The sequence below is a fragment of the Lygodium microphyllum genome, chromosome 15 (assembly GCF_053477565.2).
Source record: "Lygodium microphyllum isolate KBCC chromosome 15, Lygodium_microphyllum_v1.1.10, whole genome shotgun sequence".
Classification (NCBI taxonomy): Eukaryota; Viridiplantae; Streptophyta; class Polypodiopsida; order Schizaeales; family Lygodiaceae; genus Lygodium; species Lygodium microphyllum.
In genome coordinates this window covers 67,037,784-67,062,533 of record NC_141149.1, presented here as the reverse complement: position 1 = coordinate 67,062,533, position 24,750 = coordinate 67,037,784, and the positions used below count along the sequence as shown (strand labels likewise).

The window sequence follows — 24,750 nt, the reverse complement described above, 5'->3', positions numbered from 1 at the left end:
AAACGGTAAAGAAGTACACACAGAGAGAGAGAGAGAGAGAGAGAGAGAGAGAGAGAGAGAGAGACTCAGGCTAAAAATGGCCTATGAGACAAAATCATATATAAGTGGTAGTAATGACTTGTGGATATCAAGATGTATAGTGCACAATGCAAAGTGATGTACAATACGAGGTTAAACTAGGGATAGGAAAGGTGGGTCGAGGGAGCACGAAATGACTAGCTTTGTGACTAAATGATAAATGACCATAGAAACAGGGAACGCCCGTTCCGGCGCCTAGGAACGGATTAGCGTGTTCTGGGAGGTCTGAGCCCAAGAAACGCTGGGGGAACGTTCCAGCCCGTTCCCTGTCCCGTTCCCGCCTATTTCGGGCCGTTTCCTTGCTCGTTCCTTGTTTGGAACGGCCATTCCAGCAGCGGGAATTGTTGTTCGTGTCATGTCCTGCCTTGCACTAGCTGCTCGATTCTCGCCTCTCGTGAATACTATCGCGGCTCGCTTGTCGTGACTCTTGCCCTGCCTCGTGCCAACTAGCCTCCGCTCCCGCCTCTCCCACCTCTCTTACCTGCCTGACATGCCTCACGCATCTCTCCACTGCTTGGCCGCCCGATTGCCAGGCCCGCCTCCCAACACCCGCCTCTCACGCTTGCCTGGTGCTTCTCCCTCCTGCCTATAATTTCTAGATGAATCTAGACTTAAGTGTTGTCTCTCTCTTTCTCTCTCTCTCTCTATATATATATAATGCCGTTCCCTCCGTTCCCGTTCTCTAACTTTGGGTGTTCCCCCCGTTCCGAGGGGTCCCGTTCCCATTCCCATTCCTATTCCCAGTTCCTGGTAACTATGGATAAATTGCTATATGTGTCAAGGATACAACCATGTGGCACAATCTTGTCTAACTCCATCCAATCAAGATCGATGGTTATAATATGTCATACATCCATGATGACATGGTGTATGGATAGTAGTTAGACTGGCCTCTAAACACTACTAGGTGCTGTGAAGGAAACTGCTAGGGTTTGCATTGAGGACACACAGAGTGTACGACCACGATAGAAACACAAAGAGACGGACACAAACATAGAGGGCAAAACTCAAACCCTAAACGTAAAACTCAAAAACTCAAACCCTAAACTGAAAACTCAAAAGTCTAACACCAAAACTCAAACACAAATAGAAGAAGGGAGAGAAAGAACACAACTTTGAAGTGAATGAATGCTGTAAATGAATGTAATAGTGTACAGTGTGCTCAAGGGCAGAGCAATGTCGGTGTGTGATGTCCACCGAAAACGGATCCCAAGTCTGTGACCAGTGATCGGAGTATAGAAGTGCTGAATAGTGAATGGCAGCAGGCTGGTCACCAAAACGCAGCAGTCTGGAGGCTGGAAAGTGTTAAATGCAACAGTGTACCACCGATCGGAGGCTGGAAACTGTGCACAGTCTGTTGTAAACAGCAGGCTGAAACAGAGTTTGAGAGTTTCAGGGCCTGCAACGCTGAAAATGTAGGCTGAGTGACCTTGGAGATGATGGAAAATAGGCTGAAGAACAGTCTGGGACAGTTTGGAGCACTCGCTAGCAGCTGAGAGCTGTCGCCTACAGCAATGGATAGGCTGAAGATAATGTGGCTACAGTAGATGATGACTGGACAGCAGATGGAGGCGGGCTGCAGGCTGGAAACTGGGCACCAACAACAGCAGAGGGTGTGTGGGCTGGTGTAACCTGCAAACAAGGATGATGGCTGAATGGGGGCAGCTTGTCTATTTATAGATGTTGAAGGGCGCCCAAAAATTAGGGTTTCCACTAAACTCTCTTGAACTGCTCTCTGTTTTAGGGTTTCCACTGAACTCTCTCGAACCGCTCCCCGTTTTTAGGGATTTACTCTAGAAGAGCATTTTTAGTGTGTTTTGGGGCCGTTTAAGAAGCTAATCAGCAAATAATGCATATTTTAGCTCAACAGGTGCTGCTCATGCTTTCGGCTGATCTCCATCATTTCTCTTTGATATAATTTCTCTGTTTGATATCTCTATACCCTTGGTTGGTATGCAATTTTGATCTCAGCCTCTGGAGTGTCACCTTTCTTTGTGTGAGGGTAGCGTGTGCGGTCATTGTTTGGAAAAAGTTTGTGTCTTTGTTTTTGCTTTTTTTTTTTCAGAGATAAGTACAAATTCTATTAACACGCCTCAGAACAAAGGGTCCCAGGGCTAGAAAACTAGTACAAAGCAGCCATGTAAGGGACTTCCATATCAAGAATTATGTAACAAGGGGAAGTCTATTTCAAAGCTTGAGCGAATAGCTAGTCGGGAGGTCTATAATGTCAAACCATGTGGGTTTGGAAGAGGAAAAAGGTACTAGAATCCCAAGTCTTGAGAAAAGTTTGGTCTAAAGCTGTCCTCGAATCTCCTCCAGAAGTCTATCAGGAAAGGTTGTGATATACCCTCGATAGTCCAGTGCTCAGTTGCAGCTAGTACCACTCTGGTCTTGCTCATTTGTATTCTCCTCTCCAACCTAGTGCTATAGCCAAAGAAGTGGCCATCTTGAGGTGTCTCTAGAAATGGATCTCTCCATACCCACTCCTTGGGGTTCCACCGAAGCCTCGGTAGCGGCCTTCTTCTATATGCCTAGTGTCTCCATCCATTTTCCATACAAGTCTAAGGGTCTGAGTCTAAGTATCAAGTCCTATCACTGCAATAAGGATCTCTCCTCTAGTAAAGAGCCCTATCCATGACTGATTTGTCACTGTGTCATTTCTCCATTCAAGGGGTACCACCTCCTTGATGCTCTCCATTATGACTGTGACCCCCTTGATACCTTGAAGTCTCTGTTTTTGTAAATGGGCCGGCAACTCCTGAAAGGCAAACCACTCCCCCATTGTAGAAGCTACCTATGTATAGAACCTCCCACAAGATAGAAGGTTCGTCTCCCTAGTGGTGTGGCCTCTCTTTGTCTTGAGTAGCTGATTAAAAAGGAGTGGCTGCCTCAACTTCTCTTCAACACTCATTGGGTCAACATGATGCTTGGATAATAGATGCAGAAAATTTGACCTAAAAAATGTTCCCAAGACTTGTAGCTTGGATATATTGAAATAGCTAGTGTGTGCTAAGCTGTCACAATCCTCCATGAGCAGGAACAATTGTCTCTAATCTCCACAATAGTAGCTTCTTCCATGGCTCCTCACCCGGAAGAAGGCCCCTCACAATGAGCGTTACCATAAGTGCTTTACTCTAACTATCTAGATCAATGACCCCCAAAGCACCCTTGGATCTAGGCTGGATGATAACATCCCAAGATACCTTAACCCTCGGAGGAGTACCATCTTCACCAGACCGAATGAAGTCCATGATGAGTTGCTTCACTTGGACAATGCATGACCTAGAGAAGGCCCAACAAGAAGTTATGTACCACATGGTGGCTAATAGAACTTGATTTGCAACTACCACCTTGCTTGATAGTGATAGTCTTGCTATGCTCCAATACAGTAGCTTTTGTCTTATGCTAAGTAATAAGGGTGCCAACTATTGCTTTGAAGAAATATCAATGCCTACATGGCAGCCAATATATCTCATAGAAGTGCCATGAGGGGCCCAAGTGAAACTCTTGTGGCTTCCAATCTATTTGTTGAGTATCGCAAACCCAAAATCTATAGGAATTGTGCTAGGTAGAAGAGCTCCTAAGGCTTTGCAGAAGACCTCCATCACAGTTACAAAGGCCCTACAATTCTCCTCCTCCCCATCCAAGTAGACAGATGTGTCGCTTGCAAACTCTACATCCAGCAACTCCTCAAACTCTGGAACGGGAAGTTTGATGCCTCGAATACGTGTATTCCTATCCCTTGGGAAGGAGCTCATAGCCTCTACTATAAATAAGAAAGGAGAGGTGCACGGAGGCATCTCTGTCTCTTTGACCTTTGAATGCTGAATCTGGCACCTTTGGTCCCACCAATAAGGACCTGGCTATGAGGTGATGAATATAGAGCTGATACACTTTTGATCCGTTGCTCTAGGAAATCCATCCTCAACATAGTGCCCCCTAGAAACCCCCAATCAACTCTATCATAAGCCTGTTGGGTGTAAAGTCCCTTCATCTCTGTGTATATAGTCATACGGGTGTGAACACACCCTTATTGTACCCTAGCATATAAATACATTCTTTTATTCTTTGTGTACCATCACGATTTGGTACACCTATCTCTGCATTGACTCTCTCTAACTCTTAGCTCTACCGCTTACGCCCCAATCTCGCACTCCATTGTGCACTCTCTACCCTTCAAACTGGTATCAAAGCTGTTGGTTACAACATTCGCGCTTTTCAAGAGTGTCACAGGTCACGACACAGAATCCAGTCAACAGATAGCACTCAACACATGCATCAGGTTGAGCTGAAGTGAAGAGCTAAGGAGAAGCGATCAACACAGGTCGTACAGACGACCAACACAAGGTGCGTGTTGACAGACTGACGGGTTACAGAGGCGACAGTATTGCTGTAGGTGTGTCAATCAGTTGGGCTGCGAGGAGTAGGTCAGACGGACGGCTCGATGGGGACTGATGACCTGACCAACGCGTGGCAACAAGGCCAGGCGTCAGATGTGCACGACTGGACAATCGACAGGGGACAGACCCAGTTGACAGACGGGTAACAGGCGCCAGCAGGGTTCCAGGCCATGCGATTGACGGGTCGCATGATTGGCACGCAGGGCTGGACGGACTGATGTCCGTCAGATGGGCAGGTCAACGGTCCTATTTTTTTAAAATCAGAAATTTTGAGTTATTTTATTTCCTCTCTTCCAGGTGTTCGTGTGCGCAAGCACAATGTGCAGATTTGTGCAGATTTAGGCCCAGAAAACTGGGGCTTTTCAGATTCAGTGCTGTTCATGCATAATTGAGGCATCTGCGTCAGAAATTGCAGACATTGTGCACGTTTAAATTGGGCATTGCACAAATTTAGTGAAATTTTGCTCATTTGAGTAAAATTTCCCAACATTGGATCCATAAAATTTGGGGCTTTTGCTGTATTGGTAAAATTTTGTTCAGCCGAGTCAGATTGGCTGACATTCGTGCACACTTGGACCCGGAAATTTTGGGGCTTTTGCAAAATTTTGTGAAATTTTTCTAAATTTACCCGTTTTATGCTCTCTGGGACATGTATTAATGCAATTGGGGCAGATTTGATAGTGAAATTTTGGGGCTTTTGCTGAAATCTGTGGATTTTGGCAAAGTTGATGCGTGAAATGCACTTTGGGAATATTGTTGAAGCAATCTTGTTGCCATAAGCAGAGTGATTTGAGCATTTTTATCTCCCCTTGTGCGATTTTGGAGAAATTGCAGAGATATCTTGGCGTTTTGTGTATCAGAAGTTTATATGAGCACATATGTATGCAATACACATGTTGGACAGCTGTCATTGAGTTGATGTATGGCTGATTATTCATGTTGCAGCAGTCTTAGTGATCATTTGCAGATCTGGGATTGTTGGAGATGTATTTTTGGTGATATTGCTGAAGTGTGAGTTACCTGGTAGTGATGTATGCATTTAATGTATGCTGAAATTTTAGTCATACTGCTGAAAGTCATTCATCATACTGCTGAAAGTCATTCATTCTACTGCTGTACATGTACTTGGACTGAAAGTCTCCACAAGGTGATCTCTAGTTTGTCTCCGCTACCCTTTGGGATGAGGTGAATGAATCCCTTTGACATCCTTTCCAGCATATCTCCTAATGCCATGATCCCTTGAAATGCTGCTAAAAGTCCTGTGCTGATCATGTGCCAATAGCTCAGGAAGAATGCCTTGTCCAATTCATCATCCCTTGGGCACTTCCTTGATGGTAGAGCTAGCAGGGCCTAGGCAATCTCCTCCTTTGAAAATGGGGCTATCAAATGTATCCTCATGCTCTCTGTGACCACTCTCTTGGTACTTTGTCACACAATCTCTCTATCCCTCTCCAATCTTAGAGGCCTTGTTGTTGTGCCCAACAAAGTAGCGTAATAATCTGTGGCCACTTGACCAACCTCATGTGGCCCTTGGGCAAGGGATCCATCTGCTCTTCTAAGTCACCTAACACCTTGTCTAGAGTGTCTAGGACCTATGGTGCAAAAGAATACTTTGTTCACCTATCTCCCACCCGTGTCCAAAAAGAGGCCCTCGCATGGTACGTATACTCTGATCTTGCCTCCTTCATAGCATCTTTTTCTGCTTTGGCTGCATACATCTTCTTTGCCACCCACCTAGATCCTAGTTGCCTTTCCTTCTCCCTTTGAAGTGCTGCCAATGAGGCTCTAGTAGCCCTCTCTTTCTCTAAGTAACCTTCCGTCTTGCTCCTAGGCTTCTCTTTAGGAAAGGAGCTTACCTCTTGCAAACTCTCATCCAAGTCCCTAGCTGCCCTGCCCAGCGAAAATGACTTGGCCCTCCAAATCTTGGTAATATCCTTGCTCAATTCCTCATCATAATACAAGTGTAAAGGAATTCTAATGCTGGTACTTGTTCCTATGGCTCCCTCCATAAGAACCAATTGTACTAATGCATGATCCAATAAAGTGGTTCCGGGAACAATACCAACTAGAACCCCCTTGTCACAAGCCCAGTCACCTATATAAAATCTGTCCAGCTGGGAGAAGATCCTGGCACCAGTTGTCCTATCCCTTCATGAATGGAACCTCTGAATCTCAAGGATTAATTGACCCAAGTGTTGTAGATCTTGGGACTCCACGACTAGTCTCCCCTCTGAGTAGTATAGTGTACTTTGACTAAATTGTGCTGTAGGAATTGACCCAAGTGTCGTTGATCTTGGGACTCGATGACTAGTGTAAGGGAGGTCTCCCCTCTGAGTAGTATAGGGTATTTTGACCAAATTGTGCTGTAGGCTTTGCGTTTGCATTAACAAGCTGAGTTCCTATGCATCAGGAATAAGTTAGATATCCTGTTCAATTACCAGCTACACAAATTGAAGAGCAGTCAAAAATTTTAAACTCATGCCCAACTTTGGCAGTCACAAAAATATAGCATCCTTGCTAAACTGAGTCAAATTGATTGTATTTCTTGTTTGTAAATTAATGCCTACTGGCATCCAATACCACTAGCTCTGATGTTACTCATTAATGCAAAATAACAATATTGTTGCAATGAGTATAAATTGCACCCTTGTGGCACCAAAAACAGGAAAAGAAAGAGAGGAACCCTTCCACAATGTTGCAATTGTTGTTTGATTCCATTCATGAAGGGTTGCTCTTTGTTTCCAATGATGTCATATGTTCATAGTTAGAAATATTTGATGTCAGAGGAGGGCGTCACATGTGACCCATGTGTGGACTTGAGCAATGTGGTTGTGAATTTTCTGGCATTGTCAAGGGGAAAGATAGAAATCTTTAACTCCATGTTGTGGATTTCTTTTGATCATTTCCAATGGTAATGTTTATTCCTCTCAGCCATCTCAGGGGGTGATACTTTTTGTGTGCTAAAATGTCTTTTGCTTGTTTGATTCTCTAACTTCTTACCTGCCTGATGGTTACAAGGGACACATGTCTTGTGCTTGTTTGATTCTTCACCTCTTACCTGTCTGATGCTGACAAAGGATGCATCATCGTTTTCTTGGTGAAGTTTCTAATCTGGTTGTGCATATAATGTGTTGTTTACTATGCAGATTGGTCAGCATTTAAAGTATGGTGTCTTGCAGAAGAGTGAATTCAAAATTGTGTACGTAGCTCCAATGAAGGTAATACTAAGCTGTAGTGATTGCTAGAGCAGTGCCATTTCCCCCCAGCTTTGTTGGGTTAATATGCCTGTTTTTCCAGGCCCTTGCTGGAGAGGTAACAGCTGCATTCAGTCAAAGATTGCGTCCTCTGAATGTGGTTGTGAGAGAGCTCACTGGGGACATGCAGCTTACGAAAAGAGAGCTTGAAGAAACACAGGTTTTAGCTGTTATCTCTCGGAGAAGTCTGCATACACTTCCTTATGAATTAGAAAACCCTCTTGTTATTTTGTTCTCTGTGTATCCTTCCTCTCCCGGCCATGATACACAGTCTCCCATTTCTTTCTTTGTTTATGTTCTGAGATTGTGATAACCTCTTGTTGTTTGGTCCAGATGATTGTGACAACTCCTGAAAAATGGGATGTCATTACACGGAAAAGCAGTGATATGGCTTTAGCAGTATTGGTGAAGCTTTTGATTATTGATGAAGTGCATCTTTTGAATGATGATCGAGGTCCTGTGATTGAAGCCATTGTTGCACGTACATTGCGGCAGGTAAATTAGGGCTTGAAACTTAAACATTCTGGGCTTAAGCACCTTGGGGTTTTCTTTGGATTCCATCTCTGGGGGAAGGAGGAGGAAAGGGGATCTCGGGGGAGGGAGGTTGGTTCTTTGCACAGAATGAGCTTACTTGAGATGTTTACTTGTTCTAACTGACTTTCCTTGTGATCACTACAGGTAGAATCATCTCAAAGCATGATTCGCATTATTGGACTGTCCGCCACTCTTCCAAACTATCTGGAGGTATTTTCATGGTCACTGTAGAATTGAAGAGATGATTTTGTGCATGGCTGGTGGGCTAAAGTTGGAAAAGTAAACATTCTATTAATACTTGTCATGCTAGAAGTTTTTGATTTATTATGGAGTTTCTCCACTCACTGCATTTTTGTCATGCGGTTTTCTTCCAGACAAAGCTGAGCAGGTTTTATTTAAGAGAAGATCCTGTTGCTTTGCCTCTAATTTTTTCTTTGGAAAATTTGCAGGTGGCACGGTTCTTGGGTGTTAAGGCCGACACAGGGCTTTTCTTCTTTGATAGCAGCTACAGACCTGTGCCACTTACTCAGCAGTACATTGGCATAACTGAAACAAACTTTTTGGCTCGTAACACTCTGATGAACGAAGTGTGCTACAATAAGGTCCACTTTTTTTGTGAATGGCATAGCAGAGTTTAAGCTGTTGTCAATGTCAAGTTTCTGAGCAGAGTAGTTAGTTTCAGCATTGCTCTTGACTGGAATAAATAAAAAACCGCACTTGACAAAATTGACTTATTGTAGGGGTATTCATAAATCTGACAATCTGAACTTTTCCTTATAAATGGATGTAGATGATAGCCCTTGTTTTTGTTGTGAATGACTTAAAAAAAGGGTTGCAGATGAGAGCCCCCCTCAAAATAGTGATGTATATGATAGCTCTTGTTGTTGTTGTTGTAAATAAATTTAAGTTGTTGCCAATGTCATGTTAAGTTTTGGAGCAGAGTAGGTGTTTCAGCAGTGATGTTGACTGAAATGTAAAGATAGAAGTTCACCTGGCTTAAATGACTCGTTGTATGCCATATTCATAAATCTGACAAGATCTTTTTTGTCCTTAAAATAGGGTCAAACAGAGCATTAGTAATCTTCTGACAAGGATCTGGTTTCTGTCTCCCCTGAAGTTATCTGTTCTCTGCTTGGTGATCTGACCATTATCATCTCTTGTCTGGGGTTTGGAAGGGAACTGCTCTCTGCTGGTTGCAGGGCTGAGGGTGGCCGAAAGAATTGTGCAATGCCCAAAGAATGAGCAGGTCAAGGCTATTAAAGGGCCCTCCAGGCCATTTTGTGAGGGAGAACTGCTCACTCGTAGATCCTTCTCTCACTTCGATAGCTTGGTGGGTGTACTGACTTGTTGTGTGTATGCGTGGGGTATCAACACCAATTCTTGAGGCTTGGAGTTTGAGACCTGGTGTTGCTGCAAACCCCCAGGCTTGTTGATAAGCCAAGCTGGTTCCAGTTATGGCTCTATGGATGGGAGGTGAGTCAGATACTAGACTCTGTAGTGTTTGTCCTCTATTTTTGTCTGACATGTATGTTTTGGAGGTTGATCCAGTAGCTGACCTACTACCTCTCATGGAGCTTTTAAGGACCTAGTGAAACCACCTGATTGGCCTGCACAGGACTTGTACTAGTTGGTGATTGCTGTGAAGCCTGATGAAAACGTCAATGTATGTGGCACACCTCATGAAGCTCCCCTTGAAATAAATTCCATGTCATCTGCAAGTTTCACATATAAGAGCTCCAGCCTTTCAAAGAGTAACAAGATTTAGATGCCTCTGACCCCAGCCTTGGACTTGTCAGAAAGCTGCTATTAGCCTCAACTGCCAAGGCAACCTCAGCTTGCTAATCCAGATATGCAAAATTTTCTCCTGTCTGAAATAGAGTCTGCTGGTCGTGGGCTGCAGAGTAGAGCTCCCTAATCCACACCTTCTGGAAGCTCCTTATCTTTGTGCATTGCTTTCATGGCTTGCTTTCCCCATTGCTCAAAATGCACAATCATTACTACAAAGATCTTCATGCCAAAGCCATACAAATCCTAATTTAGCTCCACAAAAACTGCCCCAAAAGAATTACTCATTACAAAGGCATTTTATTTTGGCAATGCGACGAATGCCCAAAAATCCTCAATATGAGGACGTGCTGTAGGCATCCATGATCATCCCTCTTTTTTTGCATTTTGCCAGCACTCCATGCTCATAATTCTTCCTCTCCAGTGGCGGCACCTCTTGAACAGGCTAAGGCTCATTCAACTAGGGCTGTAGCCCCAGCTGCCACTTGTGCTGTCCCTGCTGCCACAACTTCAAGAAGTCCCTACTGCTGGAGGATCATGTGCTACTGCATTTTGGTTCTCTACCTGCTTCATCATCTACAGCTGCTGTCGTCAGTCATCACCATCATGCTGAAGGCTGCATTTTGTTGTTTGGCTGCTGCCATCCTCATGCATATAATCTAGAGCCATTGCTTGCACTCTTTTCCCTCTTTGGTGGCTGCATTTTTGACTGCCAGCTGCTGCACCTTTCCACAGAGAATGTCTCTAGACAGTACATTGCTGTGTTTCATCATGCTCAGCTCTGACATTGCTGCATGTTTAGATCCAGCCTACTGTCCTGCTGTCTTGAGCTCTGTGAGAGACAGTCGTCGTTGGATAACATCAATTGTTCTTGTTCTTTTGCATTTCACATCTTGTCTTAGTTCATTGTTTGTTAGTTGTGTTTGTATAGTATCAGTGTTTCTTTGCAAACCCCATCTTTGGAGCTCTTCTAAATTGTGCATGGCTATTGTGAAAAGCTTGGTTTGCATGAGTGACATACAACTAACTCATGATTCTTAGATGACTCCATCTTGGGAGTACATAGCATCTACTCAAGCCTCTTCTTATTTTGAGGCTGTGAGATGGCATTAAAATTTCCTCTCTCACCTCTTCTTTAAGTCAACGAGACATTGAGCAGATGACAGAAGTGGAATTAATGGAATCATGTGTAAGGTGGCCTGACCATACTCCTCAATATTCCCTCTACACTTTGATAGTCTGCATCAACCGGTGAATTTTGATGGCTAGGCTGGCCATCTTTCAGCTTGGGGAGGACATACACTTTTACGATGATTGATGATCCATCATCTTCATCTCAACTAAACCTGATGTCAAGTTCATATAATTCATTTGACTTGTATGAGTTGAGACCCCTCTCTATTGTTCCTTGTATTGTGCAAGAATTGACCTCAAGATAATACAAAGACTCATGTTAGTATCTGTATGTACATCTTAATACAGGAGGCTCTAGATGTAGAAGCATGCTTATAGGTATACTTGCTACTTTACCTTTTGTTTCATTTGATCATGTTTTTGGTGCTACTCATTCACGAATTCCTCTTGTCTCTCCCTCATCAAATGAGCATTTGGGTTCTCTCTCTTATGCTTTTAGAAGCTTAGGATTAGACTTTGCTCTTGCATCTGCTATTTTAGGTTCAGTTTCCTCTCCTCTAGCGCCATATGCTTAGACTCTTCTATATCTAGTCTAGGTTCCTCACTCCCTTTGGTTAGCTTAGATCCTTCACATCTAGGTGTTAGATCTTCATCAAGTTATATTGATTAGGATGTAAGTGTTCTTCCCTTTCCATCGTGTACTCAATAGAGAGCATAAGATTGAGAATGACATGGGTGTGATCCTTAGAGAGGTGGCTAATGGAGATTATCCACCTCACCCTAGTTGTACCACTTTGTGATAACATGCTTTACTAATGCTGAACTGATTTACTAGAAATTCAAGAGACAAGTTTACATCAAGCCAGAGGTCCATTAGTTGCTATTGGCAACCTTCATAATCAACATAAGAAAGAACTAAAGGTTGGTCTTCTAGAGAAATTTGATGGCACAAGGTCAAAATTCAGAGGTTTCCTCCAGCAGGTACGATTGTTTATACGTATGCAACCAAAGGGTTATCCAAATGATGCTTCTGAGTTCAACCTTGTAGGAACTTTTTGTTGGGTATTTTACTCACGTCTTACTTACGCCTACGCTCATATGGGAGTGTGGGTGATCAGTAGGACATTGGGGCACTTTTTACTCTCGGTAGGAGAGGTTTTTTCCCCCAGACTTATGGTCTTATTATCGTATGTACTTATGTGCTTATGTTACACACATTTAGGCACTTAGTGTGTGTCGGGTGTGAACACCCCCCTACAACCCTAAGGTTTAAGGGTTGTACTTTGTACTTTCAGATCACAATCATTTAGCTATTCTTTTGGGTGTCGTGCTTCAACTCTGTCTCTGTCACTCTCACACTGTCTAGTGAATCTGGGTGTACCTCGATCCTCTGCTCTCACATTTGGTATTAGAGCGGTCCTCAGTCAGCAGCCAGGTGTCCCCGCCAGTCTTACCCCCGAGTCGCCAGCTCCAGACCTGCTCAGTACCCTGCTTGTTAGCAATGTCAGCCTCCAGTGCCACGTCAGCAACGTCAGCCTCCAGCGCCAGTTCAGCGCAGCTCCACCAGCCTCGCAAGCAGCTCCACCAGTTCGCCAGGGCTCCGTTTCTTGCAAGCGGAGTCAACGCCCGCTCGTGACCACAAACTGCCCGCTTGCCCGCGTCAGACTCGCGACCCGCCTGCCCCCGTCAGAATCGTCAGCCCGCTTGCCCGCCTGTCGCCGTTTTTAAAACTCCACGTCAGCTCGCGTTCACGTCGCCTGCCCGTCAGACCACCGTTTTTGACCACACGCTAACAAGTAAAATTTTCAAATTTTTTTATTATTTCAGCCTAGAATAAAATTCTGGAAGCGGAGGTTCACACGCGGTTGGCACAGAACAAGTGGAGAAATAAATTTCATGCAAATTTCTGGATTGAATCGTCAGAAATTTTGGGGCTTTTGTGTATTTGGAGGACAGTTGCATTTGGACTGCTGATACAGTCCACAGAAAGAATGTTTTTGACAGAAATTTGGAAAAAATTTTGGGGATTTTGACATAACAGTGTTGCATTGCACTGTTTGCACCTTGGGAAGCGTGCAGTAAAAGACAGTTTTCTGACAGAGTATGCCCTTGCACATTAATTGCAGAAACGTATTTGCTGCAATTTCTGGAAATTTGCAGATTTCCAGTTCGTATTGCTTTGACATTGCTCATTTTGTCTTTGGAAATTTGTCATCATGGCAAATCAGGGAGGTGATGTTTTTACGTATGTATCCAAGGAGGACAGACTGGACGGAAACAACTATTCTCTTTGGTCATTTATGATGAAAAATGTATTAGTGGCCAAGAATTTATGGGATTATGTCAGTGGAGAGGAAACTCGGCCGGGAGTTGTAGCTCCCGCTACTCCTCCTCCCCATGGCGCACGTGGACAACGGGGACCTCAGCCCGCTCCACCTCAGCCACTTCCTCCAAGAACTGCAGCTCAAAAAGCTTGGGATACCCGTGATGCACAGGCCTTGTCGCTGATTGCTCTGGCAGTTCAGCGGTCCATCATACCTCATATCCGTTCGGCATCTTCTTCACGAGATGCATGGTTGACTTTGGAGCATATGTTTGCAGGAAAAAATGAGACACGGATCTCTTTCTTAAAGAAAGAGTTGGAAACTCTGAAGATGCATGAAGGTGATTCTATGCAGGATCACTTAAACAAGATTCAGGACTTCAAGGAGCAGCCCATGAATGTAGATGAGTATTTTTCGGATGCACAGTTGATATCCACCACCTTGAATTCCCTACCTCCTTCGTACTTGTCTTTTCATACTGCATTGTATCTCACCATGAGGATTGCTGAGCACCCACTCACTTTTATTCAACTGGTTAGCTTGCTTCTAGAGGAGGAGCAAACACGGAAAAATAGTGGTGTGGATGCTATAGTCTCTGAGCAGGCTTTTGTGGCAAGACAGAAAGGCAAGAACAGCAAGGTGAAAAATGCTCCACAGAGTTCTGGCACTTCGGGCACATCGCAGAATCAGTCACAAGGGGGGACGCAAGCAAAGAAAGGAAAATGTCATTATTGTAAGAAGCCCGGCCACTATATCACTGAGTACAGAAAGCGCATTGCCAAAGAGAAGGAGGAGTTAGGAATGTCTATTTCTACTACTCCTTCCACTGCTAGTGAGTCCGCGTGCTTTGTTGTGGACAGGGACTATTGTTTTTACACTTGCAGTTATGATATCTCTTGGGCCGATAGAGCACTTAGCTCTACAGAGGATGCTGACACTTGGTTCTTTGACAGTGGTGCTTCTAGACATATCACATCTCGCAGAGATTTGTTTGCTTCAGTTAGTGCACCTCTTGTTGGGAAATCGGTACAGTGTGCCAATAATGCATCATACCCTGTTCGTGGTATTGGGGAGATTCAGCTCACAGCCATTGATGGCTCTATTCTCCGCCTGCAGGATGCTTTGTTTGTGCCTGGAATAAAGAAGAATTTGCTTTCTATTTCTTCTTTGGCACGTTGTGGTATGCAGGTCACTTTTGATGATGACCGTTGCATGGTTCGAGAAAAAGAATGCATGACATTGGTCTTGACAGGATCTTTGTGTCATGGTTTATATGAGTTGGATGCTCTTTCAGTAGATCAGTCAGCATACTTGACATTCACTCTTACTCCTGCTATGATACAAGCGGAGTTATGGCATGCATGCACGTTTAGGGCATGTAAACTTTGGCAGCTTGATGCTTTTATAGCGTACTCAGATGCTGGATGGCTTACCTCTCTTGGAGAGACCTCCTGACCACTTATGCGAGGGATGCATTTTGGGGAAAATGCATTGTTTCTCATTTCCTCGTGATGTTGCTTTCAGGGCAACAACCAGATTGCACTTGGTGCATTTAGATGTTTGTGGGCCTATGCAGACCATGTCATTGGGTGGTTGTTATTATTTTGTGACATTCATTGATGACTTCACATGTTTTTGCTGGGTCTATTGTTTGAAAAAGAAGTCAGAAGTGTATGATGCATTTTTGGCTTTCAGTGCACTTGTTGAAAACCAATCTGGATGCCACATTAAGACTCTCCGTTCGGACCGAGGGAGGGAATACATGTCCTCTATGCTGAATTCTTTTTTGCAGCAGAAGGGCATAGTACATCAGTATACTACAGCTTATACTCCACAGCAGAATGGGGTAGCAGAGAGGAAACATCGGTCACTCATGGAGATGGCCAGATGTATGCTGAAGGCAAAGAGCTTGCCTCGTAGTTTTTGGATGGAAGCAGTCATGTGTGCTTGCCATATTTTGAATAGATGCCCTGCCAAAGCCTTGAAGACCATCACACCATTTGAGGCTTGGAACAGCCGTAAACCTTCTGTTGGTCACTTTCGTACATTTGGGTGTCTTGCCTATGCCCATATTCCACAGGTACTTAGAAGAAAATTGGACAACAAGGCTGTTAAGTGCATTTTTATGGGATATAGCAATGAGAGCAAAGGCTACAGACTCTATGATCCCGTTACTAAGAAGGTTTTTGTCAGTAGGGATGTTGTTTTTGATGAAAAATCAGAATTATCCTTGGCTGGTTTGGACACATATCAGGCTGCCCGTGATGTTTTTGAAGGGCTGCTGCCCATTACTTTTGGTGATTCAGCTGGAGGTTCACAAAATGAACCTAATGTTCAGCCAGCTGCTCCTATGGATAGTGCAGAAATTCAGCCATTGGCTGATCGGAATATTCAGCATCATGCTGAAACAGAAATTCAGCAAGAGCTTGCACACAGCCAGGATGCTAGACAGCTACCTAGATGGTATTTGCAGACTATGCAAGATAGTCCTTTGGATGCACCCATGGCTGGTCGTACTAGAAGGCAAACTCGTTTGCATGATTCAGCACATACTATGGAGTTTATTATGGCAGCAAGTACTTTTGATAATGAAGAGCTTGAATGTTATGAGGATGCACAACACAGTGTGCATTGGAAGGCAGCCATGCAAGCTGAATTAGATTCTATTACTAAGAATCAAACTTGGGATTTGGTGTCCTTGCCATTTGGTAAGAAAGCCATTGGAACAAAATGGGTCTACAAATTGAAAAGAAAAGCAGATGGATCCATTGATAAATACAAGGCACGGCTGGTAGCTAAAGGCTACGCACAGAAAAAGGGCATTGATTATGAGGAGACATTTGGTCCTACTTCCCGTATGACGACCATCAGGTCTATGATTGCTTTGGCTGCACATTATGGTTAGACAGTCCATCAGCTAGATATCAAGACTGCATTTTTTCATGAGGAACTTCAGGAGAAAGTTTATGTACAGCAGCCCATTGGTTTTGCAGTTGAAGGCTCAGAAAATTTGGTATGCAAGTTCAAAAAGGCACTATATGGTTTAAAACAAGCTCCTAGAGCTTGGTATGAAAAGATAGATGCTTTCTTGCTTGGTCAAGGGTTTCTAAACAGTTCATTTGAGTCTACCCTTTACGTATGTAAAGAAGGGGGATCTATGCTGATTTTATGTCTTTATGTTGATGACCTTTTGCTCACTGGAACACATGCTGATCAGATTTCAGCATTCAAACAAAATTTGCAGCAAACTTTTGACATGTCTGACTTGGGAGTTTTGCATTACTACTTGGGCATCCAGTTCATACATAATGCTCGAGGTATTGGGTTACCACAGTCACGGTATATTGGGCAGCTTCTTGAGAAATTTGGCTTACAGGATTGCAAGCCAGTTACTACTCCCATGGAACCTGGACTGAAACTGTCATTACATGATGACAGTGACTTGTTTGATATACATACATATGCTCCTGCAGTTGGATGTCTTATCTATCTATGCAATACTAGGCCGGACATACAGTTTGCAGTTTCAGCCTTGAGCAGGTATATGCATCAGCCACGTATGTCACATTGGCAAGCTGTCAAGCGTGTTTTTTGCTACTTGCAGGGTACTCGTTCTCTTGGGTTGCTTTATGCCAAGGGGGGACCACTGCATTTACATGCTTACAGTGATTCTGATTGGGCTGGTGATTATAATACACGTCACTCTACTAGTGGCAATTGTTTCTTTCTTGGCACTTCTTGCATTTCTTGGCTTAGCAAGAAACAATCCACTGTTGCCACATCGTCATGTGAAGCTGAATACAAGGCAGCTTTCACCACCACAGTTGAATGCGTATGGCTTAGACGCTTGCTAGCTGATTTGGATGTATCTGTTACTGAGCCTACTCCTTTATTCACTGACAGTCAGAGTGCCATTGCAGTGGCACGGAACCGAGTGTTTCATGCTCGCACGAAACACATTGAGATTCACTATCACTTTGTCAGAGAGAGGCTACATGCAGGTGATATCAGCCTTGTCTATTGTCCTACCACCAGTAATGTGGCAGACATCTTCACCAAAGCTCTTCCTCGTGACAAATTTGAAGCATTTCGCGATGCTTTAAATTTGATATCCTTTGGTGGCGGATGATCCTTGTACTCTTGATCACTCTTCACTCCAGGGGGTTTGTTGGGTATTTTACTCACGCCTTACTTACGCCTACGCTCATATGGGAGTGTCGGTGATCAGTAGGACACTGGGGCACTTTTTACTCTCGGTAGGAGAGGTTTTTTCCCCCAGACTTATGGTCTTATTATCGTATGTACTTATGTGCTTATGTTACACACATTTAGGCACTTAGTGTGTTTCGGGTGTGAACACCCCCCTACAACCCTAAGGTTTAAGGGTTGTACTTTGTACTTTCAGATCACACTCATTCAGCTATTCTTTTGGGTGTCGTGCTTCAACTCTGTCTCTCTCACTCTCACACTGTCTAGTGAATCTGGCTGTACCTCGATCCTCTGCTCTCACACTTTTCTCTTAGGAACAACTCTCTCCTCTCTTGGTTTGCCCCCTTGCTTGACAAGGAATCCCCATTGGTATATAAGCTTGAGGCCTTTCGTACACGAGTTCTTTGCCACATTTGGAGAAGTAGATAGAGTAATAATAGTTGAAACAAAGATTAGAAATCTACACCAAGGGTCGAGACCTGTCTCAATATATGCATCATAATTTCAGCAACTCACATTTGATTCAACTTGGCATGAGTATTATTTTATTTGTCAATTCTGTTGGGGTTTGAAAAATAATGTTAATGATCTTTTGCTCACTATTCCAAAGGTGAATACACTTAGGGAATTTATCAAGCAATTGAATGTGACAACTACTTGTTTGAGAGAAGACAAGAAAGATATCGAGGAGCAGCCTTGAATTCAAGCAATATGAATATGTTCAAAGACCCAACCAACCAAGAAAACCAAGTATCCGAGGGAAAGCCTATGCAAATTGATATGATGCGATTCAAGCCATTGACAGCCCAAGAAAAACAAAGGCAACACATTAATGGATTATGCATGTATTGTGATCAGTTGGGACATATGGCTAAATATCGTCCTAACAAACGAAGGATGAGAATTCATGGTGCCACTACTTCTTCGTCACTGTCGGGAAAATTAACATTGAGCCTCAATAGAGACCATACGGCCAGACAAAGCTTCAAGAAACCCAAAAGGTCTCTTTCTATCTGTAGATCCAATGTTTAGCTTTATCTTACTAATAAAGATTATCTTGAAGGGAAGACATATATATACAAATAAGCTTTGTTACACTCTGTAGCCACAACGTACTTCATGGATGAGAAATTTGTAGAGTAACATGGTATACAATTTCTAAGAAAAGCAAATCCAGTATGTGTAGAAGTAATTGATGGTCAACTCCTTGCTTTGGGAGATGTCAAGTATGAGACTCAACCCTTAAAAGTTGCCCTAAGGAGTCTTGTATCAGATATAGCCTTTAACATCATTCATTGCCCAAATAGTCCTGTTGTTATTGGGCTACCTTGGCTAGAATTACATAACCCCAATATTAGTTGGAGGTCTAGAAAGGTTGTACCAAGGCTATTGCAAAATAATAAAAGGAAGAAATCTCGACTAATATACATTGGGATAAAGGTGTTCATATGTCAAGCAAATAGAAATCCATCCTTTTTGATTTATGCAATTGCTATGGAGAAGCCAAAGGACAAAAACCTGGACACACTCCCAACTCAATATGGAAAATCAAGGATATGTTTGAAAAGAAGAATGCGGATATGCTACCAAAACACCAACCTTATGACTATACAATAGATTTGCAAGAAAGAGCTCAACCTCCTTTCAGCCCCATCTATAAGCTATCTCAAGATGAATTAGTAGAGCTCAGGAAATATATTGATGATAATCTTGCCAAGGGATTCATATGTCATTCAAAATCTCTAGTGGGTGCTCCAATTCTGTTCATCAAGAGAAAAGATGGATTCCTCTGTTAAAGATGCGGGATCCAGAGCATGGCAGAGGCGGAAGCTATGGAGGATGGAAGATGAAGATACTACTCATGTTGACATTGACAAAGAAGACAACTGTTACATAAGTGAATTAGGTTTCAAGATTGAGACTTGAACTCATAAACACAATCTTGTGTAGGACTGACAATGACATAGACACTTGACAGAAAGAGACAAGTACTATTGCATTATCATCATATGAAAGTGATAGTCAAGTACATCATTATATAGGATTACTTGGTAGCACACTACATCACTGTGCCTATGGGATCTGTCTCTCTTCCTAGAATGAACTGCACCTTCCTAGCCTAGTTGTTCCATACAAAGGGGCATATATAGGGTGTGATTGGCAGATTCTCAACACCCTCTGCATGTGTGTGGATTATAGAGGGCTCAATAAGATTACTATCAAGAGTTGCTACCCTCTCTCCTTGACTCTAGGACTCCTTAAAGGACTTGGGAAAGCCAAAGTCTTCAGCAAGATAGATCTTTGTGGCATTTATAATCTTGTTAGGTTTAAGAAAGGTGACGAATGGAAGATCGCTTTTCACATAAGGCATAGGCATTGTGAATATGTTGTTATGCCATTTGGTCTCACCAATACTCTAACGGTTTTTCAATATACGATGAATGATATGTTTTGAGAATACTTGGATGATTTTATTGTGATCTATTTGGATGATATCTTGATCTTTTCTAAGAACCAAGAGGAGCGCGAGCATCATGTCAAATAGTCTCAAAAAAATTGTGGGAAGTAGGCTTTTATGCAAGGTTGGAAAAGTGTTATTTCTATCAAACTGAAGTTGAGTTTTTGGGGTACGTTATTTTTGAGAAGGGAATTTCTATGGACCCTAAGACGGTGCAAACTATTCTAGGATGGGAGATACCTTCATTTATGCAAGATGTTTAATGCTTTCTAGGATCTGTAAATTTTAATCGAATCTTTTTCAAGGATTACTCTAATATTGCTACTCCTCTAATCAACCTAATGAAAAAGAACAAGTTTGTATGGGATTAGAAGGCTGAACAAGCTTTTCAAACATTAAAGCAAGCCTTCACCTCAACATCCATTCTCATCCATGTAGATCCATTCAAGCCCTTTATCATGGAGACAAATGCCTTAGATTTTGCACTTGAAACTGTTCTATCCTAGATTTGTGATGACAATTAGAGTTCATCTAGTAGCTTTCCACTCAAGAAAATTTTGTACCACAGAATTCAACCATAAAATTTATGATAAAGAACTTCTAGTTATTATGGACTCCTTGGAGACGTGGCGACATCTACTTGAAGGCACTTGCCATAAGATCACTATCTATACAGATCACAAGAATCTGGAATATTTTACAACTTCTCGTATCTTGAATCATTGCCAAGCAAGATCGAGTGGTTTCCTATTAAGTTTTGACTTCGTCATTACCTATAGGCTTGGCCACCAACAAGGAAAGCCAAATGCTTTATGTCGAATATCCTACCTTTCACCAAAAGAAGGTGATGAAGCCCATGACCAATAGAATTCAATAATCTTAAAACCTAAGGAACTAAAGTTAAGGACATTTATCAGCAAAGCCCCAGAAGACTTTGGATTCTTATCAAATGTAAAGAAGGAATTTACAAAAGACTCATTTGCCAAGGACATAAGGAGCCAAGAACAAACCCAAAGGGATTTTTGGGACATTGATGGACTGCTCTATTAGAAATGACTCCTCTACATTTCTCATGGTCCTTTGCAAGTGGATATACTGAAGAAGAGACATGATCTTCTCTTAGTAGGGCATTTTGAGGTTAACAAGATAATTGAGTTGGTTTCAGGGGATTTTTGGTGGCTGAACATGTGGAAACTAGTCAAGGACTTTGTGCATTCTCGTGACATGTGCAATCAAGCTGAAGTCCCTTGTTATTGACCTCATGGCCTTCTTCCCATTGCCTATTCCAAGTAAGCCATGGTCATCCTTATCGATGGACTTCATTGTTGAACTACCTTCTTCCAGATGGTATTATTCTATCTTGGTGGTGGTTGATCGATTCACAAAAATGGCACACTTTATTCCAACAACCAAGAACATCAATGGAGAAGGGATAACAAGGGTCTTCTTGGAACACAAGTATATTAGCACCACAGGTCACCTGATATATTGTCTGTGATTGTCGACCCAAGTTTATATTCCAAAACAACTCTCAGATCCACCCAGAAATGTACCAACAGTTCTGCAATCAACAGCAGCAGCTTTATTACTGCTCTGATGAACTCTTCCAACCACTTGCCATGTCCTTGCCAGCATTTGACATGTGAGCAGGTCCCTATCATCACCTGAGAATGTGGAATGTCTCCAACATCATTCTTCATTTGCTGCCACTCTAACCACTCCAGCTCTGCTGACCAGTATGCTCCACAATCCTCCAGCATCATGCCTTTTGCTGCAACTTTGACCACAAGCAGCCAGGATGTGACAACTGTTGTTTCTGCTGCATGCCACCAATTGCTGTAATCAACCTTTTATATGTGAACTATCATCAAGATGTATTGGCTCAATGATTCAAATCAGTTTGATGCTTATAGATCTCGAAATATGATTTGTATGTTCTTTGAGTATCCACTAATTATGGTTAAATGCCCATCTTATTATTCAAGGGTGCTTGATGGCCAGAATGTCCTATATTGCAATTGGGTGGTGGTCATGAACGAGATACCCATGTTGAGAAACCACTTCTTTAGTTCACACACTTCATTTAGGGCTTTGCATTGATAGTCCCAAAAAGGGATAGTGTCCACATTTTGGCCACTTTTTTAGTGGGCGCCCACACAGTGGAACGCCACCCTAGACAGCTTATGCCTATAAATAGGCAGTCACTTCATTCATTCTTCACCACCCGACCTCTCTCTTCAGTCATTCATCACCACCTTCTTCGGTCACCTCCACCACTTCTCTTCTCTCACCAGCCCCTTCCATTGCCCTCACACCCCTTTAGGAGGACATTGTGGTTCATGCTCATGGCTGCCTTCACCCTTCCTCTTCTGCTTCAGGTGCTTTGTTCCAACATCAACCCTTGCATTTGGAGCATCTTCCACCTAGTGTCACCATCATTTGCTTGGCATCAACACCCTTCTCCTTCAGGCTCCACCTTTACGTGCGTTTTTCCGTTTGGAGGCCTTGTCCTTGCGTGGCATCAACATCTCTATCTTGGCATCAATATCCTAGCCTTTGCCAACAATCTACACCATCTAGCGACAATGATTTTATCACTCATCTATCAGAGGGGTTGTTGGGACTTGCGTTTTGTAGGCTAGCTCCTCCTTCATCACGGGGTGTCACTCATTTGTCTCATAGAGGTTGCTTGGACTAGCTTTTTTGTAGCTTGGCTCATCCTTCATAATTTGGCATCATCATTATCCACCTAGCATCAACATTTGGGCTGCTCTCCCTGTGTTTGACAACTTGGACACTTTGGGATTTGCGTTTTGCTACCCAGGTCATTCCTTGGCATTAGAGGACTACGGTTTGCTCCCTCGACAGTTAGTGATCATCTTTCACATCTCCAACAGTATTAGAGGAGTGCGGTTCGCTTCCTCAATAGGTGTCCTTCACCTTCCAGTGATTACTTTGATAGCCCACTGCCCTAATTGACTGCATTTTACTCCCTCCAGTGTACAAATTTCCCACAGGTGCTGTTGCCTGATTAAGGTAGGATAGTGTAGTTATCTTTTTGAGCTTTGGCTCCATTGTATCAAAGTTTCTTCTCATAGCATGATTTAGTGCATTATCACCGTGTTTTTCTTGTGTTTTTGAGTTTCTCTTCTCTCTCAATGTTTGCCGTACACACTCTGTGTTACTCCTCACAAACCCTACTGTCTCTCTAAACTGTCACCTATTTTGACATGGTATCAGAGTATACCTATGATTTTTTGACATGGTATCAGAGTAGATTTGTTATTTTTGATAGCCCATGAGGACTAAAAGCTTAGTTGGTTTGTTAGATTGACCGAAAAGCGAAGCCAAATACTCATGATGAAAGAAACAAGCCATGAACTAGTGAGTCTAAATAATTAAGCTCTTTTTTTTTTCCCAAGAAAAGAGAACTCTATTAATAACACCTCAGAGAAAGCCCCCCTAAGGTAAATACAAAGTATAAGAAACTCTGTGAAGAGTAACTAAGTACATCAAAGATACAATGGTTGTGTAAACAACCAATCTGGTGGGCTAAAGTGCCAGAACATCTGAGGGATAGTGTGAAAGAAGGTGTTTGAATCCCAAATCCTCAGGAAAGGCTCTCTTTTCTTCCTCATCCTCTCAGAGCTTCCCTGCAACCTCTCCCATCTCCCACGGAGAGTATGGACTATCTTTGTCCAAATCCTTGATAAAGACTTCCTAGTGGGTATATCCTGAAGATCAATGACCTGGCTACATCTCACAGTCCATATGTACCAAGCTATAATGTTAGAAATCAGCTCCCATCTATGACAATGTCCCTGAGTCCAATGTGTCTACGAGTAGGGGTAGGGATCCTGCTCAGATGTTGTCCAATGATGAGAAAAGAAAAGCTTCCCTGAGTGTCCTTATAGCCGCAAGCTGGACCTTTGTTTGTGACCCAAGCTACAGCCCCCCAAGTCGCCACGTGGACTCTGCTATACCATGGAATACTATCCTAAGAGCTCTCCTCCAAATCTCTTGGGCTCTAGGATAGTCCCAAAGGCAATGTCTTTGTGTCTCCTCTGGCTCACCACATCGCGCGCAAGCCATTGGGTCCCTGCCATATCCAAGCCAAGTGCCCACTGCTAAACTCCTATGGGCTAGAAGCCATAGAAAGAGAGATATCTTCCTGGGCTTGAAGCTGTCATGTAGCCGCCTCCAAAAGTCGTATAGGAACTCATTTGAGACTCCCTCTCTATGCCAATAAGGGATGGCTGCAGGCTGTGCTCTAATCTTGCTCATCTGTATCCTCTGTCCCAATCTAGTAGTGTAGCCAAAGAAGGGGATGTCGGATGGCCTATCAAGGAAGGGATCCCTCCACACCCACTCTCTTGGATCCCACTGAAGTCTTTGTAGAGGCCTCTTGTGGTATGCCCAATATCTCCATCCATCTATAAGACAAGTGGTTGGGTCTGGGTCTATGTGCCATTTTCTTTGAAAGTGTGCCACTACTCTGATTCTTTGCCTGGAGCAGCCAGTGAGTGCTGTAAGGTCAAGGTCCTCTCGTCGCTGGAAGAATCCAAATTTGACAA

At 43.1% G+C, this 24,750-nt stretch overlaps 1 protein-coding gene across 1 annotated transcript in view; it reads left to right on the top strand.

Moving 5' to 3' along the window:
- Positions 1 to 24,750, top strand: part of LOC148024637 (U5 small nuclear ribonucleoprotein helicase) — a 276,793-nt gene that overhangs the window by 98,410 nt on the left and 153,633 nt on the right. Inside the window, exons 11-15 of the mRNA XM_087694266.1 lie at positions 7,625 to 7,696; positions 7,776 to 7,892; positions 8,066 to 8,227; positions 8,411 to 8,476; positions 8,716 to 8,868. Coding sequence (XP_087550392.1) covers positions 7,625 to 7,696; positions 7,776 to 7,892; positions 8,066 to 8,227; positions 8,411 to 8,476; positions 8,716 to 8,868 — 570 coding nt within the window. The remainder of the gene's footprint in view (positions 1 to 7,624; positions 7,697 to 7,775; positions 7,893 to 8,065; positions 8,228 to 8,410; positions 8,477 to 8,715; positions 8,869 to 24,750) is intronic.